This window comes from Elephantulus edwardii, unplaced genomic scaffold (assembly GCF_000299155.1).
Source record: "Elephantulus edwardii isolate Elephantulus edwardi_28Jun2011 unplaced genomic scaffold, EleEdw1.0 scaffold00115, whole genome shotgun sequence".
NCBI lineage: Eukaryota > Metazoa > Chordata > Mammalia > Macroscelidea > Macroscelididae > Elephantulus > Elephantulus edwardii.
In genome coordinates this window covers 6,429,104-6,447,293 of record NW_006399865.1, presented here as the reverse complement: position 1 = coordinate 6,447,293, position 18,190 = coordinate 6,429,104, and the positions used below count along the sequence as shown (strand labels likewise).

The 18,190-nt window shown below is 46.8% G+C and overlaps 1 protein-coding gene across 3 annotated transcripts in view; it reads left to right on the top strand.

Moving 5' to 3' along the window:
* The first annotated feature begins 2,545 nt into the window (after nucleotides 1-2,545).
* The window catches only part of GPM6B (glycoprotein M6B), a 46,647-nt gene continuing 31,002 nt past the window's right edge, over nucleotides 2,546-18,190 (top strand). The window contains exons 1-2 of one of the 3 annotated variants that reach the window (XM_006892379.1): nucleotides 2,546-2,866; nucleotides 11,435-11,554. In XM_006892379.1, coding sequence (XP_006892441.1) covers nucleotides 2,806-2,866; nucleotides 11,435-11,554 — 181 coding nt within the window. In that variant the 5' untranslated portion in view covers nucleotides 2,546-2,805. The remainder of the gene's footprint in view (nucleotides 2,867-11,434; nucleotides 11,555-18,190) is intronic. The other 2 variants (XM_006892378.1, XM_006892380.1) reach the window with 2 other exon arrangements.

The following is an 18,190-nucleotide window of genomic DNA, read 5'->3' as shown; positions in this document are numbered from 1 at the left end:
TCATTCTCCATCTCCTGTTGTCCTCACCAACAATGGATGCCTATGTCAGGAGTGTTATAATGGCCTACTTTGTTTTCCTCTGTGCTGTTGACACTTTTGCTATTGCTTTTCCCCCAGTTAAAATGGTCTATCATGAGCATTTATTGGGTTTTGAGGCTATCAATAGGGAGAACGAGTGTGACAACGGTAACTTCTAGAATTATATAGAAAACAAAGCAAATCTGTCTGAAAAAGGGCAGCCTTCAGAAGGCAGGGTGGCGAGACTTCATCTCAGATACTTTGGACATGTTCTTAGAAGGAGCTGGTGCCCTGGAGAAGGACATCATGCTTCGAAAAATGGAGGGCCAGTGAAAAGGAGGAAGCCCCTCAACGAGGTGGAGTGGCACAGTGGCTGCAGCAGTGGGCTCCGGCATAGCGCTGATTGTGAGGATGGCAATGGGCCAGGCCTCGTCTCCTTCTGTTGTCCATAGGGTCACTCACTACGAGTTGTGGGTGACTTGATGGTGCTTAACAACAACCCTGAAAAGAATGGTCACGAGTAAGGCAAAAGAAAGGAATTGTTTATTTTGGTAGTTTGTTGGATTTAAAAATGCACGACGATAGTGAGCTCTGGGGGCCTAGTGGCAAGAAGCTGTGCTGCAGTCCCAAAGGTGTGTGGTTCGAATCCACCAGATGCTCTGCTGGAGAAGGTGTGGCAATCTCTCCTCCTGTGCCAGTCAGAGCTGACTCAGTGGTACACAACAAAATCCATGGCGATAATAGCTAGAGGATTTGTAAAGCATGTCCTCTGGTGGATTTGGGTTCAGTATCTGTGATAAGGAACTAAAGAGTGTCTTCCATATCCTACCTTCACACTTTTATCAACATTTAAATGTCGTAAGTAATAGCCAGGAAAGCATGAGCCATTTTCAGCTTGTCATGCTTCTCAGTCCCTTGTCATGAGACAGTAATGATTGGTTGGGGCCAAGAGTTAAGGCATTAGTTCATGGAGGAGGAGGGAGTGTGCTCTTCAAGGACAATGGTTAAAGTGAAAGATGAGATGAAGAAGTGAAAGGAAATCTTGGAACAAGCCAAACTGGTTTTTAAAATCTTTTCTGGTTTGACAGGGCCAGAGATATTGAATGTAGAAGGCTTTGGGGATTATCTAAAACGAATGCATGCAAAGATTGGATTGCTAGAGGATTTTTCTTTAGAGTCTTATATGGGAAGGTTCTTTGGAGGGGAGGAGGGTTAAGTGTTGGACAATAAACCCTCAAAAAAAATATCTTCAGAGATGATGGTCTCCATTTATCATCTTATTTTCCTCCTTCCGTGATGGGTATCAAGCAGAGCAAATCCACGATTCCATTCATGGAGGAGCCTCCACTCGCTGGCTATCAACGTCCACTGCTGTACTTAACTTGGGTTTGCAGAAATGGTCTTTATTTCTGTAAACGAAAGCAAGTTGGGTGAGCCAAAATAAAATATATATATATATATATATATATATATATACACTCCATGAAGCTTGGTAACACACAGGTCATTACCACTAGTGAAACTTGTATGTTTGGGTGCACTTTGGTTCCACCGCGTCTAGGTCTCCAAGGAGACGTGGGAAACCTAAAGCCAAAATCGTTATTGAAAGGTGTTCTAATGACTTGAAATATCCTCATATACTGATAGCCATGCCCACTCCTCGGTTCTGTGAGTTCTCCTTGTAGCCTGGTATTGTTGATTCGCTTAGGACCATCGCATCCCAACTCCTGACTGACCCTCTAGGCCATCTGTCTCCTAGGAAGCAGCTGGTAGATTCAAACCACATACCTTTGGGTCGGCAGCGCAGCTCATTACTAGTATGCCCACCAGAGCTTAGTTTCCTTTCTGTCCCCCTTTTCTCCTTAATATAAATATTTCAAAACCTCTGTCAAGAAAAGTTCCGTGAAAGAGAATACTTGGAGCCTCAGATGCTTCTTTTGCAATAAGGAGGGGCGCCTTTTTCTACATAGTTTTTCTACCATCATGGCCCCTCACTCTAGCCCAGGGGAGGGATTCTGAACACAAATGCTGCCCTCATAGTGGTAAGCCCCTATTTGGCTTTTTCTCTCCCCAGCCCGTTTAATAATCTGTTTCAGAATCAAGACAAGTTGATTGTGTGAAAGACAAACCCTAAAGCAAGCCGAGAAACAGAGACCGCGGGCAAGTGCTTTGAAGAGATTGTGCCAGGTTCGGGTCCGCTGAAAGATGCCCAAAGCTGATGCCCCGCGAAGGGTGGGTTGGGGGTGAAGAGCGAGTTGTGCCTGTTGGGGGCCTTGCATTGTCCTGCCAGGGCGTCACGTGATGTGGGAGGGGGCTCTGCGCTTCCTCCTCCAGTCCCCTCCTCTGATGTCACAAATCTCTTCTTCCCCAGGAGAGTTAATTAGCATTCAGTGGGTGCCTGGGCGCAGGCGAGGGCGAGCCAGCGCCTGAGCCAGCGTGTGTGTGGGAAAGGGAGCTTGGAGGGGGGCGAGGAGGAGGAGGGCCGGCTGGGGCGCCCGCATTCCCACCGAGGCCCCCAGTGCAGAGGGGCCGCTTGCTCGGGGCTCCTCGCTGCCGGATGGCCGCTGGCTCCTTGGCAGCTGGCTTTATGGACCAGCGCGCAGAGGAGAATTGACGCCGACAAGACGTGCATCTTGGAAGGGACTGGCGTCCACTGTAGGGAAGAACAGAACCTCTCAATCAGGCGGGTGTAAATAAGAGACCGAGGGGAGTCCCAGAGAAAAGGAAGAGGAGGGAGAGCGAAGTGTGTGCAGGGGGGAGCGGGGCAGAGCATTTTTGGTGGATGGTATGAAGCCAGCCATGGAAACTGCAGCCGAGGAAAATACTGAACAAAGCCAAGAGAGAAAAGGTACCCAGGCTCTGACAATAGCCTGTTTCAAGCTTTTCACCGGGGCGCTTACAGACGTTGAGCCTGGTTTTGTCTCTTTGTAAAGTGCCTCTGGAGCCATCTCGATGGCAGGGGCTTGCTGGAGGGGAGGGCGGGCGGGGGGTTTCTTCATGTTCAGTTAATGGAGCAGCCTCTTCTGGTCCATCCATGCCTACCGAGCGGGCGCCTCTGGTCACCTTGGGGAGCTGGATGGGGAAGCGGTCTGGGGACCCAGTTAGCTCCAGTGCTCCGCGGTTTAGACGCCGTGGGCATATCCCGGGCGCATGCAGGGTGGTGTTTTCGGCTCATGCCAAGGAGAACCTGAGGGACAGGTGTGTGCAAGCAGGTTCTGATGCCGCGGGTCACTTAGCATTTGGACGTTCTCTCAGTGTCTTCTTCTAACACAAGTGCTATTTCAGCCGTGACATGTTGGAGCTGGAGAGGGGCTCTCGCCCAGTGTCAATGGAAGAAGGTTGAGGGGTGGGGTGAGGGTGGGGGATCTCTCTACTGTGTGTTACTTGGAGATTTGGGGAAGAAAAAAAAATCTGTAAAGCTTCGGTTTCTTTAAAGGTATCTTAGAACCCCTCAGAATTCTGAGGTCCAGAATGGGCCTTATGGGGTGGGGGTTGGGAGGGGAAATGAGTGGTGTGCGCTCAGATTATGGCAGAAAAGAGAAGGTAGAATTCATATCTTCTGGTGCAAGATAAAGACCTGATTGCAAGTTTGTTAGCCCGTAGCAGCAGCTCAGTGCTGTCAGGTTATAAGGGCGTCTCACTGCATTGTAATTTTTCGCCCTCGCCCAAAGTGATAGACTGTCTGTGGGGTGGGCACAAAAGCCTGGTGTGCAGCCAAGATGGCCCTATGAGAAAAAAGCCACCAGGAGCCGTTCTCCTTACAATAAGAGTAAGTTCTCCAGGTCAGAGAGACAGCTGAGTTTGCCTTGTGAGTGCATAGGGTGGACCAGATGCCGAAACCCATTTTTACAACCAACAATTTCATAGAGTTCGGCTTCACAGTGTTCCAGTAGAGAGGCTGCTCGCTTGTCTGTGGAATTTCTTCTGTAGACACTGCTCACATCACCTTTTCTCGGCAACAGAAACAATTCTATCTTTTCCACTTGGGAGTTTTGGTCAAGCCCTACATCCAAACCACCCTCCTCCTTCCTTCCAGCCAGAAACGACTAGCTACCGTGTGTGTGTGTGTGTGTGTGTGTGTGTGTGATCTCCCTAAATGACAATATGGCAATAAGGGGCGCGCTTGGGAGTAGTCTTCAAGCTGAGGAAGGAGATAAAAGTTTAAAAATGTATTTCCCTAACAATTAGAGACTAAGTTGCTTGCCTACTTGGGGAGGTAATAATAGAGTCTCAATTGTTCTGAGGAAGGCTTCTTAGAATAGATTGTTTTGTCTACAACACAATGTTATTTTTATTAATTTGCTATTGGCCAGTAGCAGTTAAAGCCATTTTGGTTTCTGCTAAAATGTATCGTTATGTGCTTTCCTCGCCACAAGCAAGGGTGGGAAAACCTCTATAAAGCCCATACTCCGTAATTGTGTACCTCACCATCATTTCGTTTTATAAATTCCCCAAAAGAAAATGAAGGAGGGGGAAAAAAACCCCACTGCCGTCGAGTCAATCCCTCCTCATGGCGACCCCGCATGGGGTGCCAAGGCATAAATCCGAACAGGAGAAGCCTGCCTCATTGCCCTGTGGAGCAACTGACGGGTTCAAGGCCAACTTTTCCGTCAGCAGCCCAGCACTTAAGCCACTCCACCAGGCTGTTATTACTTGATGTCAGTTTAGTAGTGTTTAAACGCATGGCCTGTAGAGTACCACTACATCTGTGGCCACCTGTGTATGAAAACTCATGAGCTATAGTTTCAGAGGCACAATTAGAAGCAAAAGAGGCATTATGACAATTTCACCAGGTGACAACCATTAGCCATTTTTTTTTAAATTATTTTAAAATAACAAATTGCCCAGAGCCATCATCTCATGTGCCCTGAATGCTTGGATAACAATACAGGCCAGGCCATTTCTTTTTATTGATCTCGAGCAGTGAGGGTCATGACTGTGATGTGAACCCACCATAAATGTTGGTCTGGAGGGTGGCCTGGTTCCTTCTCTTCGTTTAAGCAATCAAGTTCATATGCCAGTTGCCCAAAGTCAAAGCTCCCACGAACATCCTCTGTGCCATTTCCCAGTCTGCTCGCCTGTAATCATGAAAGGCACGTCCGTGAACATGAAATGACAGCCACGAGCGTTTGGGTGCATTTTCCTTCAGATTTAATTGCACATTTTAGACACTGTTTATTCCAGGGAAATTAACATTGAAAAATTTGGCATTGCAGAATGTGTTCTGTAATTCTTGAACTGGTGGACCTGGTGTTTTTTTTTTTTGTTTTTTTTTTTTAAGACTTCAGTAAGGAATTTTTTTTTTTTCAAATTCCTATTCATTCTATGCATTTTGGCACTTTTCATAGAGTTTTTATGCACTTTCCCCCTCTGTGCCTCCTCGCTTTCCATTGCTAGGGGCAATGACCAATGGTCTCTTAATCAGAAGCACGAATACCCGAAGGCTCATCCCCTATAGCTTGAGAATAAAAAGCTTTGGATCTTTAGGATAGTGTTAAGTATGTGAATGAAATGAACTTTCTAAATCATACTCTGCTTTCACAGGCGGTCTCCTTGCCGACACTTGGAGCAGGGTAACAACATCCCAGCTATTAGGAGTCACCATCTCCAACTCAATCATTTATTTAAACTAAGTCCAAGCAGGAATTTGCTGCTATTTTAAACCAAAATTAATCCAAATTTCTTAAATCGAGTAGATGGATTTTTAAAACGGGCTTCTAGCTTTGGTCCCACGACATCGTGTTGGGTGCCTTCTGGTCAGGTCTGCTTCCCAGCAATCCCACGTCCAACAGAAGAAAGCCTGGCCTGGCTCCATGCCATCCCACACACTCTGTGCTGGATACCTCTAGAGAACCCAAATTTACAAGAAGTATTTAATGGATATTCAGGGATTTGAAAGGAAAGCATGTGGGTTTTCCCAGAGGGACGTAAGAAAGGCCCCATTATTATAAATGACCATTTTTAATTTGGCAAGCATTAAATTAAATCAAAGTGTGACAATCAAGGAAGCCGACTCACTGAAATGAAATAAGTGGAAGAAATGAATAGACCAGAATGAAAGAAAAGAGAGCCCGAGACCCAAGAAGAAAGAGACAGTGAGCTGAGTTTCCATTTATTTCAGTGGAGTATTTATTGCTTGATATCGTCAATTCATTTCTGAAAACACATGCAGCTGGTATGGCTGGGAGTGTGTAATCAGGGAGTAGAAAAACAATTGAGTCATAACAATTTCATATGCTCTATTATAGGAGGAAAAAACTCTAAATAACTGTGTTGAAAATTACTTTTCTATGTACAGGGAAGCGGCACCAACTCAAACCCTTCCAGTCAGGCTAGTACAAGCCCTCGGAATCATTGTCAAAATAAATTCCAGAATTCCAGGCATCCAATTTCTCTAACCACATTGGAAGAAAAAGTGTATCACTTTGGAAACAATGTGTCTTTTGCAATAAATTATAGGATACAGGACAAAGTAAGAGTGAACCAAGGGTTGACTTGCTTTCCAAAAAGTACACAATTGAAATATTTTTAATCAGATACACTTTCCTAGTTACTTTAGAAAAAAAAAAAACACAAACCCACAACAAAAGCCAAAAAGAACCATCTCCGCAGAATGCATGCACTTTTGTCTCTTTGCTCTGTTTTGCAAGGTGGCATGCTGGGGAAGTGACCCTCTCCCTGGTGGTCTAGGAAGGCTTTGATTTTAGAAATTTGCATAGCACTTTCTAACTTGATTATACCGCAGGGGAAAGAGAAAGTTTTAGATGCAGGCTTTCTGTTAAGAATTTGCCAAGGGGGACATCTGACGAGAGGGTGTCTGGGGAATAGGCTGTAGAGGAAAGCGTGGCTTGCCAGATGGTGCTGGACATATGTGGTAAGGTACGACACAGCCTTCCTCGATTAAATTTTCTAAAATAAAATAAAATGTGGGAACGATTGCAAGGAGCCATTTGGTCCAGCTCCTGCTTTTTTTTTTAACACTGCTGTCTCCATGAACACACTTGTGAAGCCTCGGCCTCGTTAGTTCATAATTAGAGAAAGAATTCTGGCCCGTTTCTGGAATTCTGATTTGCCTGTATTTTGTCATTGTTCAAGAAACCCCACAGCTCTGTTATCTGGATGTACAGGTGAAATGAGGGTAGAGTCCCACAAATGACTCCTTAGTCTGTCTGAACCTGAGAATGTGCACCGTAGCCAGTGTCCCACAATGGCAGTGTCCCCCCACTGGCCCTTATGGCAGGTTCCAAAGCTATTCTGTTGCCTTTGCACATGCGCGTGAGAAGGCATGCCAGGATTAAGGACAGCCGCACTACAGAGGGAGGAGGTGAGTTCACTGGCTTTTAAGAGTTGGAGGCAGCCATCCCGCTTCACCCATGTGTTTGCTTGGCTGTCCATTTGCTCACTCACTTCACTACATTCTCCTTTGAAGCATCATCCCTTCTCTGTCCTCTCAGCTGCTCATATTATACCGAGAAGTGTGCCGACTTGCCCTGAGGACCATGAGCCAAATCCACTCTACTGCCCTCAAATCAGTTCCAACTCAGAGCCAGCCACCCTCTAGGGGTATTGTGTTGTGTTCTGTCGAGTTGGAGCTGTCCCCCTGGTGGGTTTTCAGCGGTAGTAAATCACTTGACAGGTGAGTGCCCATCTTTCTCCCACGGCGCAGCCAGTGTATTCAAACCACGTGCCTTTGGGTTGGCAGCGCAGCTTCTTACCACTAGGCCGCCAGAGCTCCCTAGAGAGTAGTAGAGGCAGAGATAAGCCGAGTATTTCCTTTCTTATAGGCTGGCTTTTATTTCCTGTGTTAGGTAATCAAGCCCTGCTACGCTCTATACTTTGTAGCAGGAGCCAACCTACTTTCCCGGTCAAGAGGCAGAGCCAGTTAACATTTTCACGTGTGGGAAGCACAGCCCATGTTGTGCTTACTCAGCCGCGCCTTTGGTAGCATGCAAGCAAGCAGCCAGAGACAGTGGTCAAGTAAATGGGCGCGGCCTGGCTTCAAGCACATTTTATTTACCAAATCAGGGGGCCATCGTTTGCGAACCTGCGCACCATTCTCTAGAATTGGTTGGTAGGGCATTCCTTTAACACTTACAGTAACAGCTGAAAGTGAAGGATGAGAAACAGCTTTCAGAGAGGCCTTGCCCTGCAGATAAGTGCCAGAAAGCATACCCGCCTGCACAGTTTCACCAAGGGCATCACGCAATCCAAATTTAAAAAGAAATCAATAAGTGACAAGGCGCTGGCTCTCTGTTTCGCCTTCACTTGTTTCTTTGACCCTGGTAAAAAGGTAGATAATAATACTTTGCCGTGTATAAGTCAGTGGCATTCATCAAGTTCGGTGTGTTGAGCAGCCATCGCCTACCCTTTTGCACAGCCCTCCACCGCCATTGGCAGTAAATCAGTGACTAAGGCATTGGCTTTTTTTCTTTCTTCCCTCAGTTTCCCATTGGTTTGTTTTTGAGGTTGGTTTTTTTTTTCCACATCCTCCTCCGCTAACGACCACCACCACCACCACCACCCACCCCCCGCCCACAGCTGTGTCTGTCTCTGTAAGCCACACGGCTCACCTCAGCTGCACCCTTACATCATGTCTTGGGTGGCACAGTCTTTCTCTTCTAGAAGAGTCTGGATAGATCTCCATCCCTTGTCCATCTTCTGTTCTCCAACAGGGAATGTCTGGCTCCTGGTACAAGAACCTGGATCTTCCAGGGCGTGTCCGTTTCCGTGTCTTTCCAGTCATCTGTAGTTGATGATGTTTGAAGTATACTATTTGATCTGAGGCGCCTCCTCACAGCCTTATTACTCGTTTCTAAGTGTGGAGACCCTGCCACACAGTGAAAAATGCCTCTAGTGGTATTTGAGGTGGTATAAATCCGTTTACCTTGAACGTCTTTATTTAATGTTGGCTCAGAAAGCTTTGCTTTTCCTTTATAGCCAAGGATTTACAGCCCTAAAAAGTCTCAGAGGCATTAGGCCAGGGGTCTGGAAACATCCACGTAGCCATTGCTCTGTCCGCACTGCTGCTGGAGTATCATGTTTGTCTGCTGGCTTTTCTCAGAAAGCATGTTTGTGTTGAGCAGGCCATGAGCTTGTCTTTTTTTGTTGTGGGTGGCTCCACACGGTGCCTGAAGGTCTGTAGACGCCCCAGCCAGGCTAGAAGATGTGGACAACCAGGCAGAAGGAGATATATGTACTGTACATAGAGCCTCTCTGACTTGACATGGCTTGGATAGAGGTCAAGTGTATGGCAGGCACCCCAGAGGTTCATTGCTTGGACTACAGAGTCCTAGGAGTCTCAAGCTTTCACTAGTTGATGTGTTGGGGTTTTTTTTCTACTAGTCTATTTACAAAATTCTATTACATTGTTTTCAAGAACAAATTCTTTCCATTTCCCTCACCCCTCCACCCATCAAAGTGTACAACCTCATGATTAATCCTCCCCCCACCCCCCTGCACATCCTCATCCCTCTTAAAGCCTTCACTGCTGCTCCCTTGTTTGCAACCAAATATTTATTCACATTTATTGGGCATCCACCATGTGCTGGGCATGTGTAGCGAAGTAGTTTTAAAAGGAGAAGGACAATTTCTAGGCGGAAAATAATGTAACTGCTTGTGTAAGATTGCCAAGAAGGGCACCCAGAACTTTATCAAAAAGAAACCAGATCTGACAGTGAGATGGTGTGGTTACACTGGTGTCAGAGAACGCCGGCAGTGAACTGCTGAGTCCAGTGCTAGAACTGTTAAGGGACCACTGCTGTTATCTAGGAGGCAAAGAAGCAGAGCCTTCCTCCAAATGAACATCAGCAGAATTGCCTCAGCCGGAGAGTAGAAGACCAGAGCAAATGCACCAGCCACAGTAGGACAGACAGCCTGTTAGTGCTAGATGCCACCAGTCAGTTGGGACTCGCAGTGACCCTGTGTGCCGCAGGGTGAAACACTGCCTGGCCCTGGGCCCTCCTCGAAGCCGTGGCTGTGTTTGTGCCACTGCGACAGTCCCTGTGTCAGTCCCCATGTGGGGAGAGTGCAGGTCCCCTGGCTCACACCAATCCCCTCTACTCCCTGGGATCAATGATCTTGGAGAAGTGACTTGTCCAAGGTCACTTTGATCTTGACTCTGGCTTCCTAATTGGTAAAGATAATAATAATAACAATAATAATATCTAATGGCATTGCTTCAACAGATGAGCTACCAGGCGCAATGCTCTCTTTTCTAGCACGATGACTAGTGCATCATAGCCATCGGACCTGTTCTTGGCAAAAACAGTAGAACAAACAAAATTGTTTTGTTATTGTCATCTTATTCCAGCTTCTTTTTTTTTTTTTAAGGCAACGTGTTTCCACCTTACCTTGAAGTCCAAAACCAGTTTTCTTTGAAAAGGCAACCTAGGAAACTGTCTCCACGAATTTATCTAGAGTGTTTTTAGAGATGAGAGAGTTGAGCCAGGATTCTTAAAGAAAGACACTGGGATCTTAAGCATTTGCTTGTCTGCTTTACCATATGGGCGGCTTGCTTGGTCCTTGGCCTCAGTGATTGGAGGTGCTTGATCTGCTAAGTGAACTAATTACCCACGTCAGTGACAGAAGCATCTTTTTATCCTTAAATATCTGTGGCACCTTTGAAGGCTGTACACCTATGAGGTTTTGTGGGAATCATAGACATAAACCAACCAGAGTGACTTTATGGTTTCTTAGGAATTTCGAGCTTCAAGTTTAACGAACAGGTACCAGAAGCTTACTCTGTTCCTGGCAAATAAGTTAGTATTTTCCTCTTCAGACCTCTAAGATATGGTGCACACGCTCCTACAAGAATCCCTGGGAAGCGATTTGCCACCCTGGGTGTGAGCAAGCGGTGGTTCCAGCCCACGACCCAGAGCCCTTTCTCTTTACCACTCTGGGAGAGAATTCTAACTTAATTCTGGCTTAATCCAGAACATTCTAGATTCTTAAATAGTGAACTTAAGAGGAGGTGACAGAGGCTGGTGCAGATGGCAGGGGGAGGGCAGGTGTTTCAGACAAGAGTTGGCAGACCTTGGGTCTCTGGGCCAGATTTCCCGTGAAGCCTGGCTACCATCACGGAGCACGCGTTGCTCTTTCCCCTTCGCGTGTGTGCCTGGCATTTCTGTTGCTCTATTGGTCTGGAAATGAAGTAAAGGGTAGGGGGGAAGGGAGAGAGAGAGAATAAGGAAAGAAAATGTGATTTGGGGAAACCTGTGTAACCTTCCACGTGAAACCAGAGGGAACGAAGCAAGCACTGTTGAGAGTCTCCATGCTGAGTGAGACGCTGCTGCTTACTGAGGGGGTGCACTTCAATAGCATTTGGGTAACACATCAGTTTCCTTTAACGATAAGGTAAAAGAATGAGTGAAAATGCTGATGATAGAGACACTGACTCTTTGCCACCTGAAATTGGCAGTGAACAGCAGAGCTGAAATGGAAATTGGCAGGTACCACTGGATGTACCCAGGCTCAAAGAACCACCAGTACCATCCCGTGCCAACCCAGGGGGACAGGGCTGGCCCCTTGAGCAGTCCAGGTAAATACAGCCTCGGGATGCATTCTAATAGCAAGTCACTGTTATCTTGAATGTGATTTTAAATGGCTTTTTCAGTTTGGTGACATTTTATGTTTTGCTTGATGCATTAATCTGTTCACATGGGCATGGGTGGAATTAGACCTTTAAAAATTGTACTCATCTTTCGTTTTCTCTACCTCCTCTCCATGCCACCCCATCTTTCTCTCCTTTTTTCACCCTCCCCCTCCTTCACCTCCTCAAAGGGAGCAGTGTTGAGTGAACTATGCCTTTGGGCTGACTGTGTAATGTCCACTTGCAGAACCAGTGATGGGAGATGGGTTGTACAGGGCCAAATACTCGGCCAGGGTACCCACAAGAGTCTCCAAGAGTGTTCCCAGCTCCACTACTTGGCACCATCCTGTCTTAATGCCAGTTGTTGTCTTTAAGAAGGAGCAGGGGGGGGGAATCAAATCTCATGGCATTAGAATCAGGTAACAGGTAGGTTTGTGGGATCTAATTTCTGCTTTCCTTCTCAGGAAGGATGCTAGTCTCAGGACTGCCAGGTGCAGGATGTAGGTGAAGAGTGCTTTGGCCAAATGGGTAACCAAAGGAAAGGAACCCTTAGGCCCCTGAACATGTGCTCATGTTCCTAAAATCAGTGGGTATATTCAGCTCAGTACTATTAGCTAAGACTCAAGTCACTTAACTGTGGATCTAAAGGGGTGGTAAGTCAAACACTGGAGGCTTAAGGGATTGCAGTGATCTTGCATGAAACCACCATGCCATTGCTCCTAGGCGATCAATTGCTTTTTCGGAACTAGATCAGAAATGACAGTGTGCTGCCTACAATCCTCGAGTAAAGCAACTGCTGAAGCGCAGTGTGATGCACCCACCAAACTGCAGGATCCGTAACCCAGACCCAATTTCATGCTTACTTTTTCTATTTTCCTCTTCAGCCTGATCTGTGGCTTCACCACATCATCTGAATTTAGATTTCTTTCTGTACCTTGGGTACTTCATTCGTTCATTCAGCGTGTGGCCAGTGGGAGCCACTTTGGCTCTGAGTGCACCTGGACAGTATTGGTTATAAAAGGCCACGTCAGGAATTCGTTGTCATGGAATTCTTTCAAGAATGAAGGGTTCTGGAGTCTTGATAAGGTCTCCGCCCCGCAACTCCCTCAGCCTCCAAAACCAGTAAACCCAAATCCACGGCTGTCTAGTTGATTCCAACTGTTAGCAGTCCTATGGGACACAGTAGAACTGCCCCATTGGGTTTCCAAACTTGTAAATCTTTATAGAAGCAGATTGCCATGTATTTCCCAAATCAGCCATGAGGTATAATAGCTACCCAATGGAATGCTACTTGGCCATGAAGAGGAATGAGGTACTCATACTTGTTATGACATAGTTGAACCCTGAAAACATTACACCGAGTGCAAGACATCAGACCTCAAAGAGCAAATATCATGTGATTACATTTATATGGCATGTCCAGCACTGATACAGTCAGAGAGAAAGAAGATTGGTGGTCTCCAGGGGCTCAAGAGAGGGGAGGGAGGAGTGACATCTAATGGGTACAGGGTTTCTTTGGGGTGATGGCCGCGTTCCCCAATTATATTGCGGTGGTGATTGCACAGCTCTGTAAGTTGACTAAAAGCCCACTGACTTCACAATCAAGACAGGTGACTTTTATGGTTTGTAAATTAGAGCTTAGAAAAAACTATTTGAAAAGAAGAGGAAAAAAATATGTGATTTGACATGCACAATCAGTACTCAAGTTAGCAAATGCCCTTAGCTTTCTCTGCCCCTAAGTTACCAGAAACTACTGCTTCAGGGCAGATGGTCTCGTTTTAAGAATAAGCATTGAGAGGCACCAGGATGTTTGGGAATCCAGGGAGGGGATGAGCCCCAGGAGTCTGTTCTGGATGGATTTTAGTTGCTGAGTAAACAGCACTTGGGGAAGGGTCCACCGAGCCATCTTATTGGTGGGGGGGGGGGGCGGAAATACCTATCTCTGTTGCTGACGTTTTCTCTACTTGTTGGAGTCCTCGTGAGGACCTTGAAGTAACTTGTGTGCTTTTGACTTAAAAACTGTGCCCTAGAATCTAGACATTTCAAAGAGTGTTCCAAACAGCAGCCCAGAATGGAAAGAAAACCAGTTGCTGTCAAGTCAGTCTCAACTCTCGACGACCCCACCACGTCAGAGGAGAACTGTATTTTATAGGCTTGCCAGTGGCTGGCTTTGTGAAAGTTGATGATCGGGCAGGGTTTTCTTCCAAGGCAAGTCTCTAGGTGGTCTCTAACTACCAACCTTTTAGTCAGCCGCTGAGCATCACCCAGGGATGACTGGGAAGACAAATACAGGGCCCCAGTGCCTTTCTCCATACGTCTAGGGCTAGATTCTGGAATTTTGTATGGTTTTGAAAGGTAATATGGTAGAAAGCTGGAAAATGACTAGGGATGATAGAAGTAGAATTGATGCCTTTGAGCTGTGTGGTGCTGGAAAAGGGTGGACAAATAGGAGAACAAACAGGTTCATGCTAGAAACCAGGCTGCTCCTTGGAGGCAAGGATTCTGAAGCTTCCTCAAACATACTTTGGACATGTTGCAAGGCTAGATCAGTCCTTGGAGAGGGATATCATGCTTGGGAGGGTGGAGGGACAGCACAGGAGGGGAAGGCCCTCTATGAGGTGGACTGATTCAGTGACTGGAATAATCGGGATTGGAGTGTCAGAGGCACTGCAATTGGCACAGGACAGAGCAGGGTTCAGAGCTGTTGTACAAAGGGTCGTTATGAATTGTAGGCAACTTGATGGCACACAACAACAACAACATTTTAATACAAAGTACCCCCAGCTAAGTTTTTTTATGGTCTCAAACTCCTAAGATGGCTTCGTGGAAAGCCCAAAGCCAGATGCACGAGGCCTGCGTCCTTGTTCATTTGGGCGGATTTTGCTACCAAGTGAGTTTAGGTGGCAACATATTTTGCTCCCCAGTGAGTTGTTATTAGGGGAAAAAAACCCAAAAACAAAACCACAAAACAGCCGCCTTCGTTGTTAAAGGGTTTGGGAATTCTAGAATGGTAGAACAACAGATTGTGGAACTCTGATAGTATCGGGTTGCTGGTAATATCACCAGGGAGAATTCCATGAGCAAGCAGACTCTCGCCCGAGGGGGAGGGACAGAATCCCTGAACTTGATTTCTGGAATCCACTTCCCAAATCGCTCTGTGCACGTAGTTTTCCTTTTCCAGGTGACTTGGCCAGACTCAGAGGAGAAAAGATCCCCCTGTATGCAGTACACGGTGTTGGAACCATTTGAATCTAGGGCTGGCCTTCAAGACCTGGCTAATGCAGGGACAGTGAAGGCTCTGGAAGCCCCAGATTGCAGGGCCCTAACCCTCCAGGTTAGCACCCTCTGTGTTGCTTGGAGATTATCTTGGCTTCAAATCAGCACAATTGCCACTCTGTACTTAGATCCCCAACCAGATGGTAGGAGGTAAAAAATAGAGACCTCCATATGGCTCTTGAGGGTTGGTTTTTTTGTGCGTGGTATTTTCCCCCTGAGTTCTTAGTCTTTTATTTTTTCCTGGGGCTAACGGGGAGGTTTAGCTACAAAGGAAATGGCCTCCTGTACTGTGCAGTTACAAGAGTACAGACCTTCTCAAGTTTCCTTATTCCTTTCTGGAAAGGCCAGAGTGTTTCTTTCTGGTTTCCTTCAAGTGTCTTTCTTTTGCGCTCTAACTTCCCAGTGGAATAAATGTCTTTATGACTTTAGATGGGTACCTCTCTTCCATCTGTTTCTTTTGTCTTTTAAACATTGTGGGGCAGATGGCGTTCACATCTTGTCCAGGTCTCAAATGGACTTGATTCTGCCTCGTGGCGCCCCCATGTGTATTGGAGTTGAACTGTGTTCTGGAGGGTTCTCTGTGGCTGAGATTTTGGAAGGAAATGGCTGGGCCTTTCTTCCCAGGCCCCTCTGGGTGGACTCCAGCCTTCTGCTTAGCAAGTGCTTAGCCGTCTACACCACCCAGAGGGACCCTCTCAAAGCCTAAAAGAAACCACAAGATGGATGGCCACATGGTCAGTATGTGTGATGTTGCCAGGAGCTAAGGCTGGGGGCCAGGAGGAAGGACTAGTTAGGACTGAATCAATCTGCATTTACTGGAATACTGTGCTTACCTGTATGGGCTGCTGTAGTCTGGGACACCCCAGGCTTCATAATTCTCTAAGGGAATTTAGATCCTCTACTCAGGCACATAACAACAACAACAATTCGGGATAGGGCAGGGTTCAAGGTTATTGTATGAGTTGCAGGCGACTCAATGGCAACAACTCAAACTCCCAGGTGTATCCGCAGCACCTGGGAGCAGATCAGAAAGGCAGCTACTCAGGCCCCACCTCAGACCTGGGCTTACTGAGTCTGCCTTTGAGCAGGATCTCCAGCTGGTTCCTGCCCACGCTGAGGGTTCAACTCAAAACTCACTGCCATCAAGTTGGAACTCCTAGCGGACTGTCCAGTGAGTTTCTGAGGCTGTAAGTCTTGGAAATTGCCCATCTTTCTCCCTCAAAGCTGCCAGTGAATTCAAACTGACAGGCACAGCCTTTGATTTAGCAGTGCCACTCCCCCCATGGAGCCTGAAGGAAGAAGACAAGGACGAATAGAAGAAGCGAATGTCCCTTTAAAGTGTCTCCGTAGCTCTGTCTTTGGGAAAGCTGAGTTCAAGCCTTGGTTGGCACATCAAATTGTTTCATGTATTCGTTCTTTCTTCTGTTCCCCTCTCATGAATGGGTATCAAAGACCTGCCATGGCATTTCATCCAAGCACTGAGTCCTGGACAGTGACTTTGACCTTGACTTCCTTATCTGCCGCCCTACCTCTTTTTGGCCTTAGGGAAGGGTCAGTGAAGGCAGGAAGTGTGGCAAAGAGAGGGCCAGAGAAGACAGTAACTGACTGGAGCTTGAGAGAAATTTACTGATTGTCCCTCCTTGATTACTGATTGCCCTTGCCTTGAATGCACTGACCTGCAAGTCATGGGCCAAGGATGAAGAAGCACATGCTTACACAGCGGCAGTTCAGAGTTTAAGCCTTCACAGAGGCCATTCTCAAGTCCAGACAGCGATCTGGGCCGACCCCAGGCAGGCTATGGAGGGGAATGTGGCCATGCTGGGGTTTGGGTGAGAGTCCTGCAGGAAACCCACGTGTTGACTTGTGTCTGGAGTGGATTCCTGAGCAGCCCTGGAGGGGAGAGGTGTGGGGCCTGGAAGGAGGGACACACTTATCACATTTCCTGCTGTAGCTAAAAACCCAGGTGCAAGGGCAGCCTGTGGCCCTCTGGGCTGGTAGGGTGAGACTTGCAGATGAAGAGGGAAAAACAGCCTGGGAAATGGTATCAAATTCTTGGCGTTCTTCAGAAAAAGAATAGGAGCTAAATCTCTGGATGGTATTACTGTCAGTCTCCCTTTACCCAGTGTTGCAAGGCCGCTGAACTGGAGGGTTTCCCAAGACACTCGAAGTGTATTTCAAGGGGAAAAGCCTTAATCCTTTGGCATACGTCAGCCATTGCCCCGCCTGGGGGAGGCAGTGGCGACCTGAGCCAGTGGTCCGCGCCTGGCCTGCGGGGGTTCTCATGCTCATTCCCAGGGAACTGGTGGGAGGAACTTTCTTGGCAAGCACCCCTTAAACCTGCAGAGGCTCCAAGTCTGTCTGCTGGCTTCCCCTTCCTTGGAGTTTCAGGTTAGAGGGAGGTAAACAGTGAGCACATTGGAGCTCGGGATCCTGCTGTCATGTTTCTCAGTGGCAGACCTCCGGGGTTCGGTTCCAGGCCCCTGCAATGATGCAACTTTCCCAAGAAAGTGACGGTTTTGGTCTCCCAGTGCTTTTTTTAACACATCATGTTCACGCTAGACTCAAAAGTGTGCAGTGACATGATAGAAAAGTCTGAGATCTTGTGAGAAAGACGAAAAGGAGGCACAAAGTGAGCACATGCTGTTTGTTGGGGAGGTGACACCAACAGATGTGCTCAATATGGGGTTGCTGTGAGCCACCACCACCACCAGCAAACCCCCAGAAACACAATTATCTGCAAAGTGCACTATAGTCGACCTATTGTGTATCTGTCATTTCGGTTTTTGGTCACCTGCTGTTGGGAAGTGGGGAGTGTGCCCTATGGGGCGGTTAGCTGTGTTTATAACCTCGTTCCAGGGTGATGCAAAGGTTAACAGGACTTAGAAGAAATGTCAGAAAAACCCAATGAACACAGCTCTGCTCTGACGTGTGGGGTCCCCATGAGGTAGAATCTGCTTGATGGCAACTCATTTTATTTAACAATAACTGCCACACCAGACATGATATTAATAATTTCTTAATAAATTGTTTCTGAATAGTCTGTTTTCACCATTATATACAATACACAATAATATCGTATAGTATAATATATAATAATATAATAAATACATAGCAGGATTGGCATCCACTTCCTAAATAACATTCCTCTGGAAACTCTATGAATTTAAATGTTGATAGTTGTAAAGGGGCGTTAGGCCTTTTGTTCATAGGGTTGCTATGAGTAGTGCTTAACTTGAAGGCAATCAACAACAACAATATATAATTACATTAGGGGAGCTCTGGTGGCCTAGTAAGAAGTTGCCCTGCAAT